At 37.1% G+C, this 16620-nt stretch overlaps 2 protein-coding genes across 4 annotated transcripts; both read right to left on the reverse strand.

Moving 5' to 3' along the window:
- Positions 1–1525: 1525 nt before the first annotated feature.
- Positions 1526–11034, reverse strand: LOC109183432 (histone-lysine N-methyltransferase ATX4-like). Its single transcript, XM_019333519.1, has 23 exons — positions 9235–11034; positions 9045–9100; positions 8732–8945; positions 7906–8031; positions 7728–7796; positions 7539–7607; positions 7278–7369; positions 7094–7186; positions 6774–6909; positions 6323–6428; positions 6123–6222; positions 5836–5960; positions 5364–5509; positions 4926–5030; positions 4348–4412; positions 3912–4116; positions 3306–3392; positions 3164–3220; positions 2978–3067; positions 2551–2637; positions 2368–2442; positions 2037–2137; positions 1526–1958 (listed from the first exon to the last, which is right to left on the reverse strand). Exons 1-23 carry the CDS (start codon positions 10213–10215, stop codon positions 1868–1870), a joined length of 3276 nt encoding a protein of 1091 aa, XP_019189064.1. The 5' UTR covers positions 10216–11034; the 3' UTR covers positions 1526–1867.
- Positions 11035–12393: 1359 nt separating this feature from the next.
- LOC109183444 (two-component response regulator-like PRR73) lies at positions 12394–16237 on the reverse strand. 3 transcript variants are annotated; one of them, XM_019333536.1, is made up of 4 exons: positions 15930–16224; positions 13937–14440; positions 12845–12991; positions 12394–12699 (listed from the first exon to the last, which is right to left on the reverse strand). In XM_019333536.1, exons 1-4 carry the CDS (start codon positions 16032–16034, stop codon positions 12610–12612), a joined length of 846 nt encoding a protein of 281 aa, XP_019189081.1. In that variant the 5' UTR covers positions 16035–16224; the 3' UTR covers positions 12394–12609. The 3 variants fall into 3 exon arrangements, with proteins under 3 accessions (XP_019189081.1, XP_019189082.1, XP_019189083.1); XM_019333537.1 differs by lacking the exon at positions 15930–16224 and adding an exon at positions 14946–15098; XM_019333538.1 differs by lacking the exon at positions 12394–12699 and having other exon boundaries at positions 12888–13131; positions 15930–16237.
- Between the last annotated feature and the right edge of the window lie 383 nt (positions 16238–16620).

The raw sequence follows: 16620 nt of genomic DNA on the forward strand, positions 1-16620 counted from the left end.
TTTGACCAATTAAGTCCCTCAACTTTAAAAATCTTAACCAATTTAGTCCTCCGTTTGTTTGACCGTTAGTCAACCGTTAACTTGGGACCAAATTGGTAATTCGCTATAGTCAAGGGACCATTTTAGTAATTAACTTTAAGGGTCGGCAATTCGGTTCAGTTTTCTCGAACCGAACCGTACCAAACTAGTTAGATTCGGTAATATACCGAACAACCGAACGGTAATAGATTCTTGTATACTGAACGGTTCGCATAATATAGAACTTTTGATAACAAACCATAAAGAAATCAAATAAAACATTTACGAGAGATACCCGTGAGAATATGATCGAGTTGAACGGCAGAGCAAGCAGCAAGTGACTTGGATTTATTTATTTATTTATTTATTTATTTATTTTATTATTATTATTATTATTATTATTATTATTATTATTATTATTATTATTATTATATTTTTTTAAAAAAAAATCAAACGGTTTTTGATTCAGTTCAATTTTTTACCGAACAATTCGGATCGGATCGGATCGGGTTTTTTTATCGAACCGTTCGGTATACAAGAATCCAATATCGTTCGGTTGTTCGGTATATTATTGCAGTTCGATTCGAGAAAACTAAACCGAATTGCCCACCCCTAAAGTTAATTACCAAAATGGTCCTTTGACTATAGCGAAATTACCAATTTGGTCCCATGTTAACGGTTGACTAACGGAGAACCAAATTGGTTAAAATTTTTAAAGCTGAGGAACTTAATTGATTAAAAGAAATAGTCAAAGACCAAATTGGTAATTTCGCTATAGTCAAGGGACCATTTTGGTAATTAACTCCAAAAAGAAAGACGAATTGAAGTTGGAGTTGGTACAGATTGAAATTGAAGGGGAAGTGATCTGTGTGTGTGTGTGTGTGTCTACACTAGAAAGCGCCAGCATAGCTTGCAAATCATGAATGGCTTACCCCTGTCTCCCCTGCTCTACATAAACCTCTCATCCTCACTGTTTCAAACAAAGAAGAGAAATAAAAGCCATCAGGAAAAGCAAATCCGCGACAGAGTGAGTACAAATGTACAATGCAAAATGGGGAAGTGGCATATGGCGTCGCTGGTTATCCATTCGTGAGAAGAACGCAAGTGGCCGTTTCTCGTATAACACAAGTGACACTTTGCGTTTCACGTTTGACCAACCATAAAAAAAAAAAAATATTAAAAAATTCATTTAAAACTTCCGTCTCTAACGAGAAACGCATATTTCAAATTCCAAATGAGTTTTTCTCAATATTGTCCTTTATAAAACCTTTCTATTTTTGTCATCAATTTGTAAAGGTTTCCCATTTCAGTCTTTCACCCATGGTAGTTATAGTAGTAGTGGTGGCGGAAGTGTTATATGTTTGGCAGCGGCCAGCGGGAGCAGAGCACGGAAAGCTAAAGCTGCTACCGCCGTTTGACAAATTTGAACAAACTAAACGCCATAATAACAAGGCAAGGCAGGGCATGGTTTTTGATGAGTAAAGTGTAAAGAGAAGCAAAGCAAGCCAGTATGAGAAGAAAAATGTGTGTATTGGAACTTGGAAGGAATCCACTCACAAAGTCACCAACAAATCTATACAAAATGCCATGCCCCCCTCAACCTTCCTACCTATAAAATTATATTATAGAAACAAACCCCCCCACCCACCTCACCCTTTTCTCACCTAAAATCATCATATAAGAACCAAAAAAAAAAAAGATTAATTATTACACAAATCCTTTAAACCGGAAAAAAGGCGAAAATTGGTGTGCAGAGACTATGGCGTCAGGGAGTGAGATGGAGAGTTAGAGAGAGAAGTACTCCTTGCGGAGAAAAAGAATTTGCAGCAACTCTGTGGTGTAACCTAATTCAATTCATGAACTTTCTGCAGTTTGGAGCTTTACACAGACAAGGAACTTTGAACTCATCAGATTCATCTGGATCAAACAAGTAATCATACCTGCAACCACCCAAACTCAATCATATTATTAAATCAATAACAACCATTCATTCGAGAAAGAGAGAGCGAGAGAGATACGTTAGTTCATCGCCAGCAGACACATTTGTCTTTGCAATCAACACAATCCGACTCTCGTCATCCCCAACGCTCATAATCCTTGCATAGCAGTTTGGCATGCACTGCAATCAAAATTAAATGCTTCATCAACATGCCATGCCTGCCAGATAAACAACAACTAATTTCCTAATTTCTAATAACAACCAAGTTTAAGAAACAGATGACTCCTTAAATCTATCTATGTATGTTGCTTAATGTGATCATTCCCTTGGGCTCTTCGCCCATAGTGGGGATATGATTAAGAGATTGGGGTGGGGTGTTAATGATGAGCAATTTCACTAATGCTACTTACAGAATGGTTTATCAAGCGTGCAATGTTCCCCTTATCAGTCGCGTCAACAACAACGTCCTCACTGATCTTAAAAAGCTGCAAAACAAAAATTTTACATCACTCGTGATTTTATTTTATTTTCTTCCTGCTCCATCTCTTGTATTAATCTCTGAATCAAGAAACGGGTTCTATTAATCTACTTACATAACAATCTTTCCCCTCAATGCGATATTGTGCCTCCCTCAGATCAGCAATACTTCGTCTCACTTGCTCACCACGATACTCAAGAACCTGAAAGGTCAACCATAACCATTTTCCACTTGTAAAATTCTGAGTTTCATGTATAAACGAGAAAAAAAAAAAAATCAACATCTACCAAATTGGATCAAATTATTGCCATAAGGAAGACATAATAAGATCTTAAACCAAGATGAAACTAGACCCTATAGTGGAAGTAAGCACCTTTGATTGCCTAAAACAGCATATAATTATTCCATAAGGAGACTACCATAATTACATAACATTCCTCAGCTATTTTGAGTCTAATGAAACTGTAAACAATAATCCGAAGCTGTTTCATGACGAGAAAACTATGGATTGAACAATAAAAATAAAACTTTTAACAATGTACCATCTCTCCTTCTGGGATGTTTCTGCGGGCAAAAAGACCCCATCTGTGTATGCCAGATCGCCCAAAGCAAACCCGATCATTTTCCGTTCTCTGTAGATCCAATAAATAGCCCAAAAGGTTAGATGTTGATAACAAAAAAAAAAAAAAGAAAAGGTCATCTAATGAAGCTGCTGGGGATCATCATGCCTGTAAATGGCGAAGCCGCTCCCTGAAGGTAGAAAATGTTTTGGGCTCCTCTACTTTCTGTCAGAGGAAAAAGAAGAAACATCATGCTTCTGAAGCTAAAAGTGGAAACATGCCTAGAAAGTGGACGAAAGAGTAAGTCTACTTTTATTGGATTCAAGCTTTGTATTGCAGCTAAAGAATGATGGCATGAACCCTTCACCCGGTGAAAAATGGCTTCTTCTCCTGTCCTCTGGAAAAAAAAGAGAGTAACAAAATTTTATTCAATGTTAAAATGTTATAATACACAACAAAAAAACATGAGAAGTTCCTCACTTGGACAGCTGATAGTGCCACAGCATTTTCAACATTAGTAAGGTGAACATATAAAGAAAAATATTTCCAAGTAGTAGTATGACAGCATTAAAAATCCAGACATGTAGAGTACCCAATAGAGCATAAAGATCCCAGTAACTTAACTGACAGAATTTGAATCATAAACAGGTTATCCATTTGATCTGGGGAAAAATCTTATATCCTTTTATTACTAATAGACTATAGATGATGACACAAAATGATAAGTTTACGAATTTGAAGCAACATCAGCATAATGTCTACTCAGCAGAAAGTTTATATCCATTATTTTGACATAGTGACAAGAATAGATCATAATAGGTGCTAAAAAGTAGAGATCATCAATCTCTTTCTTAGTGAGCTTAAAGGTTTCATTTCTGTTTTATCACTTTTATGTCAAATTGTCAATCTAGTATACCTTATTTCTCAGTTGTTTAAAAACACGGCATCTTGCTGCTGAGAATGGGTCGATTTCATCAACCTCAGCACCTGGAGCTTCCTCAAGCTTCAATCTGTTTGTTGATATTAATCGTGAACCTGTACGCTTGGTCTGAAGAAGGCTTCTAGCAGAGAAGACCCCTTTTGGAGTCTGTATAATTAAAACGGTATCAGGATTTGGAGCCCTGTAAAAAAGATAACAGAAATTAAACTCAGGAACAGGTGATATATATTTTGCCTGCAGTGTACAGCATGTAATGCACTGTTAATGACAACACGAAACCCTTTCAAAATACAGCTTTCATCACATTAACTCTGGCTACAAATAAACCTATCAAAAAATCTGAATTCCTCGCCCCTGCTTCTCCCATTCTATGTTTCATACTCTAATCCAGCTAGAGTTAGTAGCCAAGTACCTGTGGTATGCGCAATATGAAACCATTCTTGTTACTTGTTTCCCATTTTTCTCCAAGCAATGCAACTGTAGTTTGAAAACCAATGTTAGCAATAATGGAGGAAGTGTGGTTCTTACAAATGATGCAGATCCACTATTCAAGCAGGAACAGAGATGCTGAACACAAATAAATGATAACCTCCAGTTCTGGAGCTTGCACTATATGATGCTCGCTGGCATTGAGGTAATGGAGTTGCAAGTTGAAAATGGTGAAGGTGAGAAGATTTAATAAAAGGATTTTTTTTTTTTATTACATGTGCATGTAAAAATATCAATTAATTAAATAATGGCTTTTGGTCTTTAATAGGGAGTACATTTTTATATTTGATCACAAACACAATTTCGATAAAAATTTGATAGCTTAATTCCACAAAGTGGTTTAAGAGGCACAATAACTTAAGATTATTAAAGCAATTGAATAACATAGAAGATGCAAGTGTGACACTATTATCCAATGCACCAAATTGAACAACTAAATTGAGCATTCTTATGACACAGAGTAGCTGATCAGCAGCCATTCATCAAGAAAAGAAATGTCACCTCCATGCGGTAACCTGCCCTTGATGCACAAGTAGCATGATAATAAGTAGAACACTTGCAGCATTGTGTGCAGGAACCATGTATTTGCTTGCAGACAACACATATCTGAAACCCAGATTTTATGCACTGGTTAGATATGTTAATGTAGCCAAGCAAACATCTTTTTATAAAAAAAAAAACAATAGGTGGAAAAAAAGTAGCAAATTGAACTTCCATAATTTCTAGATCTGAAAAATAAAAAATAAAAACTTAATACTTTATATGAGAAAAATATCACTTCCTTTAAAGTTTTCTTTCTCCACAACATAAGAATCAAATTGATCAGTATACTAAACAGGTGAAATGTATGTTGTTCCTTTCTTCCAAGTTATCAGACCATAATGTTCCATGAATAAACATGGAGCTAAATAATTCAGAATTAAGGTTTTCCATATATACCTTTACAAAAGAATTTGAAGGAATTCTCAAGATTCCAACTGCCGGTTCCATTTTCTCATCGCTAGCAAAGCAAACTTCAGGTTGAAACCAAGCACAAGTAACGTGAACCCATAATGGAGCCACATCTGTGGGTTTTAAAGCACCTCCTGTATTATGCAACATTACAGGTTAGCATATATTGAAGCAATCTCATTATAAAATAACCACTGATACCTGCCAAATTAAAAAATAATTCAGGGGTGAAACAATATCTGTCAATATAGAAGTAAAGAAAAAAAAAACCAAAAAAAAAACAATAAAAAAACAATTGTGGTGCTTTCATATGCTATCTCCTAAATAATTCCTAACAACATATTTGAAATGAAATAATTGGAAAAAAGGTACAAAATGATAAAAACTACTCATTTCAACCATATCTAACATTGTTAGGATTCTTGAAATTCAAGAGACAGCAATTGAAGTGGGTACAGACCTTTCACAGGACAAAGGCAACACTCCCTCTCTATATCAGGCGTCTCACAGGCCCTGCAGACCCATGATGTGATATCACGGACATTTCTTGCTCCATAGCATTCTTGATGCACAGCTATTTGACACCTGATAACAGGATTTGTAAGGTCAAATATGAAACTGTATTCTTGTTCAAATTTTACCCTCTAAGAATTTCACAGGAACAGACTACAACTGAAAAATTTTCAAGGATGTCCCAATAAGCAGATAACATTCTTTAAAGAAAAAGGAAAAGAGCTTTCATCATACCTATTGCATATGATGATTTTGTTATAGTCCCAATCTTCAACCCATCGACATACTGCACATCTTTCTGTTGTCCACTTCGCATAAACAGGATCATATTTTTCTATCATATTTAAGTATCCTCAAGTCAGTTACTTTATTCAGTGGAAGCAGCAAAGGCGCAAAATTTGCCAAATCATAAAAAACTTCAAAACCCAGTCTACCTTGGAGAAAAGTAAGAAGTTTCTGCTTTCGAACTTTCAAAGATGGACGTTTAACAGATTTGGTTGGAACAACACTCTGTTCATGATACTCTGCTATCTGTAGCATCTGGAAAGTCAAACAGAGTTAATCTTCTGTCAAGTAAAAAACAAAAGTTAATCATATAAATATCTTTGCCAAGACTTTATAAATAGACAAAAAAAAAAAAATCCAATTCTCTGTAACACCTATGCTTATCAGGAATACCAAACTCACAGGCAAACTTAGTTTGCCACGTTAAGCTAAAAATCTGTGCATGTGACACTAGAATCTTGTCATACAGTGGAAGAGTGAAGGATGAAGGACAATAGGAACTACAGAGACAAGAAAATAAACAAGAATGTGATGGAACCCAGAACTCCAGAAGGTCCAGTAAGCAACTTAAATGGAAATAAACAGTTTCAGAATACGAACCCATTGCTCCAGTGGTAGCAAAGAGTCCTTCACCTTCACACTGGTCTTCCAATCTTTGGTTTTGGAACCTGTATGCCGTGCCCATTCACTAAGTGCCTGCTTTTCTGTTCCACAAAACCCACATTTGCAGACAACTCTGCAACAATTGGGTTCAACTGCTTATGCAACAGGATATAACAAACTTTAAACTGTATAGACAGTTATGAAGCAAGATATAAAGGATATTGAAGAGACTGATAAGCCAAAGAAATAGCCATCTAGCCCTAGTACCAATCCTTAATCTTTCCATAACAGAGGGAAAATTAACTAAAATAACTCACAGATGAAGTCTTGGAAAATAAATGCCCTCCACACCAGCACAGACAACTGAAACCTTGTCAGGCAGCGCTACTTGGCCATCCTTTTTATTATTTCTGTAATCAGTTAACCTACTTAGTTAGGCATTAGTAAAAATACATCCAACCCTTAGTTGTTTGAGATATGCTCATTTCCAATGAAACTCACTTGGATTTTGAATTCATATTTTCTGAGTCAGATAGTTCAAAATTAAACCTTGCTTTGCATTCAGGGCAGTAGTAATCCATGGTTCCTAGTTCCTAGAAACAATTGAAACAATATAATAATTAGTTTGATATTTTCATAAGAGGTTTATAAATAGGTAGGTGGACACCGCCTAGGCGTCGCCTTGATAACCCTGAATAGGTGGACATTAGAAAAAGGAAAAAAAAAAAAAAAGGCTTTTTTGTGACAGTATGATGAAGAGACCTTGAAATTACTGCTTGAAATTTTGTCACACTCAGCATGTATCCAAACTTTGCAACCATCACAACGTACCTAATCAAGCCAAGAATAATAAGATCTTTCTCAGGAAATAGTCCAATGATGCATCTAAAGAAGACAACATTGATAATCATATGATCAACAAAAATGCATAGAAAGGTGAAGCTGACACACCCAAGTCCCACTATCAGAGGGATTGCGTATCTTCTTGCAAATGCCACAATAATGTTTGATCTTCTTCAGCTGGAATGGAGAAGATGTGATCATTAGCATTAAAGCAAATGAAATTGATATCTTCTGTGACATTTGTCATAGAAAATGTAGAAACACACTAGCAAAGAACATAATAGACCCTTGCACAAGCAGCACATAAGCGGTGGCTCCCAGGAGCTGAACTATTCAATTTCCCGGATGCTTTGGGAGGAATATATGAACCACATGCCTCACAAGAGTCTGACTCTTTTTTCACCAACAAATCCTGCATAAAAACAGTAGAAGTTGTAATTTGATTTTAAGTAACTGATGCATGCATAGGGAAGCAGTAGGAAAGAACCATGGGCTACGGGCAATCAGTGCAGATCATCAAGGAACATTAGGAGATTGATTTATTCCAAAATATCTTTAATTGGTTGTTATTTGAATTTGATTTATTTCCTTCACAAATGTGTAATAATTTTGATGATTCTCCTTTCTGTTTTATGCTTTACTGAATCTATGTAATCCTCCTATATAAATAAAGGAGATTTCTATGCTAATAAAATTACAACTGAATTAAGTCAAAATTAAGGAGAAGGAAACTCTCCAGAAAATCCAAATCTTTGTTTTTATTCATTACATTAGTTTCCCTTCCTATCTCTGCCCATCTACTTTCATAAGTCAAGATAGGAAAGCAAGATTTCCTCTTAACAATATCCATCGCCCAGTGATGCAAGCCTTGGCCAAGAAAGGACAAAAGGCTCGCCCCCAGTAAACAACAAAAGGCTCATCCACATGAAATGAAAAAAAAAAGGCTCGCCCCTGATTATCAACAAAAGGCTCATCCCCGGGAAAAGACAAAAGGCTCGTCCCCCGGGAAATGACAAAAAGTTCGTCCCCAAGATAAAGCAAAAGACAGTTTTAATTAATACGAATAATTGAGAATAGCAAGTAAAGAAGTCTTGAGTCATTACAAAACTTGCCTTGTTTAGTGAATTGCACTCGAGATCTTGATTTGAATCAGATACCTCAAAAACCCCTCTAGTAAGAGTCTGGAGATAATCAAGATTTCCAGTTGCTGCATTGATTTCAACCATCAACATCTCATTAAAGCCACTTTCAGCAAGAAATGCCTCCTCTATGGCAGATCGAAGATCACTTGGTGCACTATCATTCAAGTTGGTTTGTCCTTGAAACCTAAATGTAAAATGTCCACACCTAACAGTTAAACCCTTGTGTGTTTGCAATATAAATGACAATTCTATATCAAGTAGAATAAATCCGGGGGTTGCAAACCTGTCCACATAATCTAGAAAGGGAAATATCATCCCGCGCTGAATCCATGCATAATCCTGCTCATTAACACAGAATCTTAAAAAATACATCACTTGTCCATTATATCCACACACTATACATGAACATGCAGAGAACACTAACAGTGTCAAACTGTAGCATATCAGCTCAAGTTGATATGTCTCAGTCTTACCCTTTGTGTCCCATTGCCAGAGTAACCAAAGAACATTACGCAAGCAGTGCCAGCAACCTGAAAGCTAGAAACTTGTGGCGGGACTTGTGTCTTGGGATCAAGGACAATTGCTGGCCAAGCAGGACAATGCTTCCCAGAAATTGCCCAAACTATGTCCCCAGAATTAAAGTTCTCGGGCCCAAATCTCTGAGGCTTCCTTTCTCCCTCTCGGGTAGCCAATGCCTCAATGCAGCTTAGTTCTACACATTCCTCAAAGTCTTCGTTCAGAGACTTATCCACCTCCCAGTATCGATCATGCAGAGATGTTAGAGAACTCCGGGAACTAGAAAACTTGCGAATATCAAAACTTTTTGACCCATTGATCCCAAATTCCACTGTTTCAGCGTCCAAGAATGGCGAAGACTTACGGCATTGATAGTTTATACCATCATCAATGCTCTTCTTATTCCCAACTTCATTGCGAATCTTACCATTCTTCAAACTGATTTTTTCTTTATATGGATTGAACTCAGGGTCCAAACTCAATTCCCTTACAGTAGTAGCTTTACTCTTCTCTTTCTTCCAATTATCCAGAACAGAGTCATTGAATCGAGAAGGCAATGCCTGTACCCGTCCTCGAGAAGTCCTCACCAGCGGCGGCCGCGCATTAATAACCTCCTGCACTCTATTGGAGCTCTCTTTCCTCTTCGATTTCGCCTCCTCCTCGTCCCGGCAACATGAGACCACAGTGCACCACGACGCCGCCGTAGCACCGCCCTTGCCTCTGCCGGCCATAATCCGCTGTAGACCGTACCCACTGAACGGAATTACACCGGCGGCGACTTCTCCGAGCAGATGCAGCGGGTAATACCCCCCATTCTTATTGTTGTCCTTTCTCCTCTTCCGATTCCTAGAACCCTCGTCGTCATCTCCGCCCGAGTCGCCAGTTCGGCAACGCTTTAAACTCGGCATTACCGATTTCAAGTTCCGCTTGATTATCATCTCCAATATTTGACCCCCAATTCCAACCCAAACCCACAATTGGAGCCCAAACCCTAGCTCCAGATTAAGGTCTCAAACCGCCAAAACGTCGAACACACGCAAAGCAAGCATCCAAATTCTTAAGGAAAATTGGCAGCAATCATTGAACAGACTCCGCGCAGAAGATAGAATTTCTTAAAATGAAGAAGATCTGAAAAATCGTTGAAACACAGAGAGAGATGTATGAATGAATAGGGATCTCTGCCACGCAACTCTTATTAAACTGCTAAATCGAAGAGAGAGAGAGAGAGAGAGAGAGATGTATATATATAAAAGAAAGAAAAAAAAAATGCGATTTTTATAATAATATTATTATTTTCATAAAATAATCTGTGTTAGAGCTATAGAATATCCATTCTTGCTGAAAATTTTGATAATGAAAAAGATAGAAATATATATATACATACAGGTGGGTGTATGTATAATAGACAGAGAAGAAAACAAGGAAGAAGCATTGCGTTGGGTGGGTGGGGGTGGGCTTATATTAGTCCGGAGTAGAGAAGCGAGTGCTAAATTGCGCCAAACGTGCTTGGAGTCCAAGTCTGAGATTGCGGGCATTCTAGACATGGCGGTCTTGTGACTTGTTTTTATGTTTCTAATTTCTCTTTCTCTTTTGTTTTTGTTTTTGTTTTTTTTTGATTTTTTTTGTTTTGCAGAGGTTTTGGTTGTGAGTTCTGAGAGAAATGGTCTCCAAGAAAGTTGGACGAAGAAGACAATGGGTATTGCGCTGAATGGGTGGTGAAAAAAAACATGTTTATTATGTCACATTGTTAAAATGAAAATAATAAGATTTTAACTTTAGAAAAGATTGAAATGAGAGAGAAATTGGTTTTGTGATTTGTTGTTGGCAGATGAAGAAATTTAGGAAATGGCAATCTTATGTACTTTTTTTTTTTTGTGTTTTGTTTTGCAGAGCAGACAGAGCAGAGGTTTTGGGGTTTTGGTTGTGAGAGGAGAGGATCTATGGCGGAGCAAGGAAGGTATTGAAATGGAAGCATCAACACAGATTTGACTGCTTTTGTTTAGTTTTAATGTTGGTTTGTATCCTAATATATTCTCAACCAAACCAACACCCGGTTTTGTTTCATTTGCACATTTAACTTTTTTATCATTTTGTTGTGGAAAATTGTTCAAATACATTTACAAACTTTATACGGAGAAGTAAATTAGAAATTTGAACTTTTGAAAGTGATAATTAAGCGCATAAATATGTTAGTTTAGTGCATCAAAATCCCAAAAATTAGTTAGTGACCTGTAATAACCTGTCATTAGGGTTTTGGCGATGTTTCGATTACTTCCAGATGAAAACCGGCAACGAGGGACTAACAAATCGTCGGAGAAGGAGTCGCAATTGATTTTTCGACGATTGGAGATGACGACCAGTTTCGTCGCCTTGTCCGACGTTTGGAGACTGAGAGAAAAAAGAAATAGAGAAAATACACTAACATTTTAGAAAAAATTATACTAACAAAGTCGTTAAAAAGTAGAGGCCAAATTTAACACTCATCCACATTATTCAAAGCCAAATAGTTGGTTTGGTAATCACAAAATTTTAAATTTGATTTTTTATGATAGGTGTTCATTGGGTTTCTTAGTTTGAACTAATAACTATGTGGAACCTAAACTAGTTTACGCCCTACATGGACCTTAGTCAGTTAGAGTCACAATGTAGGCTTCACTGGTTCACCCATAATAATTGTGAGATTTTTCGTAAATCAAAGTAAGTTAATTTGTAAAAAATTTACTTCTGATATATTTGTTTAATTATCTTTTCAAGGTAACAATTATAGCTTTCTACTATTCATCTTGCTTTAAAAACTATTGAACAAGACAATTTAAGAATAACTTTTGAGTATTTTAGAAAAATTATTTTTTTCAAACTTGTAAAATGATACACACTTTAGAATGTCAAACAATGAAGAGCAATTTTTCAACTAAAGACCATTAGTTGATATATTCACGAAGCCCCTGCCTCACGATTTTAGTTTTTCCGGTACAAGCTCAATATTTTGTCACACCAACCTTATGCTTGAGAGGGAGTATTAGGGACTCTACGATTGTAATTCATATATATTTCTAGTTTCGTATTATTCTATGTTGTATACATGTGCGTGGGAAAAGATTTGAACCCTTGAAAGATTTATGGAACATACTCATTCTTATTCAGCAAACACTATGTACATCTGTAGTTGGATTATTACTAATCTACGAGGAACATTATTGCAACTAAGAACAGAACAACAAACTACTTACTAATGCCGCAAGATCTTACATTATCTTCTTCTTCTTCTTCACCAACAACTACCCAGTACTAACATAACACCCTTCTGCCTTCTTATTCATAGAGTTGAACACTCAGTGCTTCTCGCTCTTGGATTCTTCGGTTTTCGCAAATCTTCCTCGGATCCTTGGTTGACTGTCTGCCAATGCCTTCCTGCAAGCATACTGCACCATACAATAACAAGAAGAAAAACAAAAAACGCTGTTATTTTTTGGTTTGAGCCAGTCAGTTATAGGTAACTTAAGCTGGTTTACTTCTTTGTGGTCCTTTGGAAACAGGAGCTAAAAATTAGCGGAAAGAAAAGCTTACCTTGATTTTCCTGCCGAAATTCCTCTTAGCCTTCTTGATCCGGTATCTGGATAGCTTCTCCTTTCGGTCTTCAGAGATGGAAGTGCGTATAATTTGAGATTGTCCGTGTGGGGAGTGGATGAGGTTTATATTACCATTACCGAGAGTCTGTCAACAAAACTCATTATCAATGACCCAGCCCCATCCTGTTGAAAAGGCCAGAAACGGCTATACATTTCTCAGTTTGCAGACTTCATCACGGAACCAAGAAATGCGCAGGAGGTCTCATAGAAGGAATTTACTCGCAGCTGGTGGTTAGAACCACAAACAGATGAAAATGAGGATATACAGATGTAGTAATGTCACACAAGAATACAACATCACAAACCTTGCATGCTTTTCCCAGCACTCTTTAAAACCGATATATTTCGTTGTCATCTTCAGTCTTATAAATCATTGCTAGGAATTTAACCGTCTCGTGTGTTTCATGTTAAATCATAGGGATAATGTTACGAGGAGCATTACTCTAATGTAAGACATCTGCTATCACTAATGCTCATCAAATAACAGGCTGCTATCAAAACGTAATTCACACGACTCTACGGTGCTGTAAGAATTTGTTGGGCGGAGGCCGGTAAGGGCCAAGTCCAGCACCATGTGGCTAAGGGGATTGTTGGGCGGAGGTCAGTAAAGGGCCAAATCCAGCACCATGCCTCTCGAAAATGTGATTGCAGTTTATAAGGAAATAAAGTTGCGTCTTCGCTACAAATTATAGCTTTTGGTGTTATTGGTAAGCGTTTGATCCTAACAAGTGGTATCAGAGTCAGGTTATAGATTCGAGCTGGCCACCATGTGGCTCGGGGATTGTCTTAGTGGTAAGCCCTTGATCCTAAGGGAATTTAGGAGAACTCTAAGGCCTTTTTGATTTACTAGCGCTAATTTGTTTAAATTTTCAAGTTAGAAAGAAACCTGCAATACTAGACCGAGGCCCCTGGACTATGTTGCTGTTACGCAACCCTATTATGTAATTATGCTCAATTGAGATGTGAAGTTAATGGAAGACGAATGATAAATGAACGAAAACACGTAAATGACAGCAAAATTAAACTAGACCTTTATGTCTCCTTCACTGAGTGATCTTCTTATCCCATAAGCAGCAGCGCCAAAGTCCATTCCCGGGAAGTCGAAAAAATTAGGCCTCAATGGAGCGCATTGTGCCCAGTCCATGGTGTTTAGAGACTTCGAACTAACGCTTTTCTGAAGTGACCCCTGAGAATCCAAATGCGCCTCTGATGCCGCCATCTTTTCATCGGTCTCGGCAATGGGAATCTTGACATCAAGATCTTCAGAGAGTGGCGCTTCTATCCCGTCTTTTGCCAAAAGATCTTTCTTGCATTCATAGAAAACCTCGCTGAGGAGCTGCCCATTCTCAAACGACGATTCAATATTGGAAATCTCGAGGCCTTGGGGAGAGATGACATCATCTCCGCAAGATATCAATGAGATAGCAGCTGTCATTGGATCAAGATCCACCAATGGTTCTTCGATAATTGGTTCTGGAGCCTTGAACAGATCCCCTTCTCCTCCAAGGTCATAATCTGATATAGACGATGTGGTCTGTACAGACACAGGGGAGCCTCAAATTAGGATTCAAAAACGAAAACCATAAAAGTCACAAAAATTACTATCACTTGAATCCCGCCTTTCATCCATTGAAAACTCAACTCAATTAAAGAACACCAAAATCTATAATCTGGAGAAAATATTTGACGGTAACAAGACCATTTGCTAACCGTAAAAGAAAAATTACCAAACTAGATCTAGAAAACACTAGTAATAAGAACCTGTGAACCCAGAAAAGATATTAAAAACAAAAAAGAGGGGAAGAAAAATGGTTATTCTAACACTTAATCTGCAAACATTATGGAAACCGAGCAAAAGAACCACGCAGCTTCCCGAGAAATACAGGCATACAGCCCATGCCCATCCCTAGATAAGGAGAGAGACTACACATCCAAAGATTCTTGCAACTAGTAAGCCTCGAGAAGACCAAAACTGGCAATGACGACTCTGCTGTTATCATATGGCTGGCTATTTTAAGAAAGAACAAGATCATATTGACCTGTAGTTCTCTAAAATTTGTTCTCGAGTCTTCAAAAGATCCCTTCTCCTCCAAGGTCATATTCTGATGAGGAACTCTTATATTAAGCAGGAAAACGCAATCACCCAAATCTACGCTACTTGTTAAACCTAAGATTAGTGGAAGCTTATATTAAGACAGAAATCTTTCCAGTTTCCACTCCACCTCAAATCCAAAGAGCTCAAGGGCAAGAGATAGGGTTGATACTTTATTAAAAAGAAAAACACCCATTTGCTAAATCCATATTCCCACTTAACAAACCTCCCTATCTATGACAACATAAGGGTCCCTTCACTTTTGCTTTTCTTTTTTCAACCTTTTTAATATCCCATCTCTTTATAAGCTGTGAAAAAGTGAATCCATGACAAGAAATGGGCACAGCAGAAAACAAGAAAGATCAAAGCAAAAAGGGAATAAATAGGATGCAAGTCATGGCCATTTGTGTCTTCAATGCTGGAAAAATTATTGGAAAAGGGAGACTCCCCAAGGAACTCATGATTGCGATAGTATTATCTACCATTCACATGTAGATCTAATACATAAATGGAACTCAACTTCTTTCCATATATATATATATACTCTATTACACAGAACAGAATATCCTACAAAAGTTAAAAAAGAAATACATATACATACATACTATATATAGATGATCTTTCAAACTAAAACTTTGAACTTTTCTTTCTCTTGCCTAAGTCGAGCAAAGGAGAAAGAATTGGTATGCATAAACAACAAATTGGGGATATTAAATAAAGCCCAAAGTCCCAAAAAATTGAAACTTTTTTGACATCCTAATAAGAAAAGAGATTGAAAGTTCATAGACCATATCAGGATCAAAATTTCAAAATCTTGTATACAAATTAGAATACAAAATACTGATCAGAGAAAAAAAAAAAAGCATAAGAAATTAGTGTAAAATTGTTAAAGAAAATCCAAAAATTGAAGGAGAAATAAATAAATAATCACCAATGAGCCATTGGGTCTCTGAGAGCAATACAAGTCTTCAAGTTGCTGAGCTTCTTGAGGAAAGCTCGGCCAGTAAGGGAACATTAGCCCATTCTCAGCATACATTTCTTTGTTTCTCTCTCTACAGAGCTCCCCTTATGTGTGTCTCTCTCTATAGTCTGTATGTATATGTACTTGTAAATGAATTGAATGAGGGAGACTAGCAGCAATGGAGCAAAGGTCCTTTTTATAGGTGTCAAAGTGAGCTAGAGAACAAACTAACAGAGCAGAGCAGAAGCAGAGAGAGCCGCTACAGAAACAAATAAAGGAGTGAAAGAATCTGAATTTGGTTGGTCTTGGGGTCTTTATTTATGACAAAGAATTTTGTATTCTAAAAATTATTGTTTTATAGGAATACAAATATTTTCCTGTTGATTAGTTTTGTTTATTTAAAGTGCTGCTTTTACATCAAACTTATAGAAGTCATTGTCTAAGTATACAAGTTGAAGAAATAAAATAATGCCTAAATATCTGATAATTGACCTAATTAAGAGTCCCGCATTGTTTGCGTGATCGTGTTAGACCCAATGAATGAACGGATCAACTGGCTAACTTGCCATAAAATAGGTAGAAAGTAACAATAGAGTCAAGGGTTGTTCTGCCTTAGACACTAAGGTTTGGTAGAGTTAGGCATGCCGACAACTATATGGGA

This window comes from Ipomoea nil, unplaced genomic scaffold, assembly GCF_001879475.1.
Source record: "Ipomoea nil cultivar Tokyo-kokei standard unplaced genomic scaffold, Asagao_1.1 scaffold1125, whole genome shotgun sequence".
NCBI lineage: Eukaryota > Viridiplantae > Streptophyta > Magnoliopsida > Solanales > Convolvulaceae > Ipomoea > Ipomoea nil.

Coding starts and splice junctions, on each gene's coding strand:
- LOC109183432 (XM_019333519.1), bottom strand. CDS start 10,215: ATGATAATCAAGCGGAACTTGAAATCGGTAATGCCGAGTTTAAAGCGT. Junction 8,032..8,731: donor AGTGCAATTCACTAAACAAG/GCAAGTTTTGTA, acceptor GTTTTTATGCAG/GATTTGTTGGTGAAAAAAGA. Junction 2,443..2,550: donor TTGAGGGGAAAGATTGTTAT/GTAAGTAGATTA, acceptor TTTGTTTTGCAG/CTTTTTAAGATCAGTGAGGA.
- LOC109183444 (XM_019333536.1), bottom strand. CDS start 16,034: ATGTATGCTGAGAATGGGCTAATGTTCCCTTACTGGCCGAGCTTTCCT. Junction 14,441..15,929: donor AGAGACCCAATGGCTCATTG/GTGATTATTTAT, acceptor GTGTCTGTACAG/ACCACATCGTCTATATCAGA. Junction 12,992..13,936: donor TCAGTGAAGGAGACATAAAG/GTCTAGTTTAAT, acceptor TTTTGTTGACAG/ACTCTCGGTAATGGTAATAT.